This window comes from Petaurus breviceps, unplaced genomic scaffold, assembly GCF_028583685.1.
Source record: "Petaurus breviceps papuanus isolate PSGF00001 unplaced genomic scaffold, PetGlider_PUasm1.0 101, whole genome shotgun sequence".
Taxonomy (NCBI): domain Eukaryota; kingdom Metazoa; phylum Chordata; class Mammalia; order Diprotodontia; family Petauridae; genus Petaurus; species Petaurus breviceps.
The window spans coordinates 4,270,256-4,272,851 of NW_027185575.1; the positions used below are offsets into that span (position 1 = coordinate 4,270,256).

Genomic DNA, 2,596 nt, shown 5'->3' on the forward strand with positions numbered 1-2,596 from the left:
TCTATCTATCTATCTATCTATCTATCTATCTATCTATCTATCTATCTATCATCTATCTAATCTATCTATCTATCTATCTATCTATCTATCTATCTATCTATCATCTATCTATCTATCTATCATCTATCTAATCTATCTCTATCTATCTATCTATCTATCTATCTATCTATCTATCTATCTATCTATCTATCTATCTATCTATCTATCTATCTATCTTACCAAAGGTTTCTATCAACCCATACCCCCTAGCAAAAAGAGGATGTACAGAGGGTCTCTTCTTCTCTGCCTTATTGTATTGGGCAGGTGATACTTGTTTTGTTGATGTTTACCTGTTATGCCAGTGGAGGGCAGACAGACATTGGCATAAATACAAGTCAGAAATACTTTGGGGTCCAGTGTCCACTTGTGTGCCTGACATCTGAGGACTGCCTTAGCTAAGTTCACAAAGACTCGTGCCCAGAAGGGCTGGCCACTAGGGGATTTTCTTTCAGGAATGGCAGCTCACAGAAACAGTCTCCTGGGACATCCTCGAGGGATTGTGCTTTGTATTGGCAGGGGGAGCTCCTGCCCTGACCCAGTCCTGCATCCTTGAAGTGTCAACTTCAGTGACAGTTTATCCTGGGAAGGGGGAAAGAGGCAGAAGGAAGATCAGAAGGTCAAGTAGTGAAATGATCTTGCAGTCATTTGCAGAGATTGTATTCCTAATGAATGATTTATATTTGTTTCTTTCCTTCCCATCACCACCCATCCCTTCCTCTCAGGAATTTGTTCAGCTGGCCAACAGACTGGTCAATGATCCTGCATTAGAAAAGAAAATCGTGACAAAAGGAAAAGAGTATGTGAGATTGTGTCATTCGTGGAAATCTGAAAAAGACACCTATCAAAATCTTATGCGGAAACTTCAGTGAATCATCAAGTGTTAGGAAAATGTGCATGGTATACATCATGTGTGACTTCAAATCAATTATAAACCACAACCCGTGGGTGTTACATCCAGACCTAGTTTTAAGTCAGTGGGATCCATTTCAGTAAAATCAGACATGTTTCATTGGAATCTCAGAGGGAGCCAGATGTTCAGTCATGGAATGTTCATTCCAACTCAAAACTTAGAAGTCTATCCAGTATTTTACAGTTGTGCTGTCAAGTAACATCCACAGTGAATTGTATCACCTGATCGGGATGGAGATTCAGAAGCTAATTTCAGAGGAACTGGTTTTTAGGAGAACTGGGGTTTAAAGAATCTGCCCCAGAGGAGCATAGCTGCAGTTTTCAGGGTAGACAAACCTCCAATACACACATACTCAACAACCCCCACCGCCCACCCTGCCCTATTCATCTTTTTTTTTTTAATTTATAGAATAAAACAAGCATTTCCATAACAGTACAATAAAAAAGATGATTGCACATGAAACTGCAAATCTATGCACAACTTGCTATTCCTTTCAAATACAACAAAATTATCACATACATTTTTTTTCTTCCTTCCCCTCCACCCTCTTCCCTAGAGATGGCTACCATTAGGTTGGCCAATAGACAACAACATTTTTTAAAGTGGGAAGAAAACCTCAAGGGAAGAAAATGTCCTTTATAGTCTTATTTGTAAAGTGAATTAAATTCATATTTTGGCATTTAAATCTTAGGAATGCAGATACAAAGTGAGGTTTGAAATATCGGATATAAGGACTGGCAGTCTGTTGGTTGGTTTGTACTTAGTGTTTTGAGAACCGAGGGGTGAATTTCCTCTATTAAAGCCCCTCAGAGGAGATGGAGGGGACTTGGAGTTCTCCAAGGATGAGCCCAGGTTCAGAGAGGCCCATTAGGTTGGCTTCAGGATGATTCCTGTTTTGGCCAACACAGTGATGAGGGCCATCTAGTCAATCTTGGAGGGAGCACGATCCATGCCTGGGGATGGAGTACCCCTACTCATGGAAATCCAGATCTTAGAAGTGTTGCAGTGATATACACTGTCCATAACACTCAAAACAGTGATATGAAATGGTTTATTGCCCAGGCATCTAGTAACTCATGAGTTACCTAATTATAAGGTGCCTGCTGGAGTCCAGAGGAAAGTAACAAAACTCAGAATAGTTCTTATCATTCCATTTTGGGGGGAGGGAAGAGGGTTGAACCTAGCTTGAAGGAGGCCATGGGATCTGGAGTAGCCTAGAGTCACCTTTAGTCTGGAAGAGGCTGATCTGGGGTACACCAGACTTGTGCCTTCCCCAGAGGCTAAGAATTATCTGGGGCCAATTCATAATTTCCCTCTCCCACCCACCCTCTGGACCAAGGCAAACACAGGGGACCCGTGTTGGCAAGAAAACCATATACCCTTTGTTTCATGCATTGTTCAACTTGCCCCTTTAATTGTGCAATATCTCTCTCTTTATTGTCAATATACTTTAGGGATAGGAACAGGACCTGTGATGTCATTGGAATAGAGAGAACTCCCAGGGGAGGAAATTACCTCTAGCAATTCATGTGGCAGCTGCCCTGTACCTTAATGTACTTTAATATCAGATAGATGAGAGGTTGTGACTGGCTCAAGGTCAAAGTCTATTGTCCTCTAGGTAGGACATGAACCCTAGTCTTTCTGGTT

General features: G+C 41.4%; 1 protein-coding gene across 1 annotated transcript in view; it reads left to right on the plus strand.

Moving 5' to 3' along the window:
* The window catches only part of LOC138158088 (glycosyltransferase 1 domain-containing protein 1-like), a 107,401-nt gene extending 106,020 nt beyond the window's left edge, over positions 1-1,381 (plus strand). The window contains exon 12 of the mRNA XM_069084076.1: positions 762-1,381. Coding sequence (XP_068940177.1) covers positions 762-908 — 147 coding nt within the window. The 3' untranslated portion in view covers positions 909-1,381. The remainder of the gene's footprint in view (positions 1-761) is intronic.
* The last annotated feature ends 1,215 nt before the right edge of the window (positions 1,382-2,596 follow it).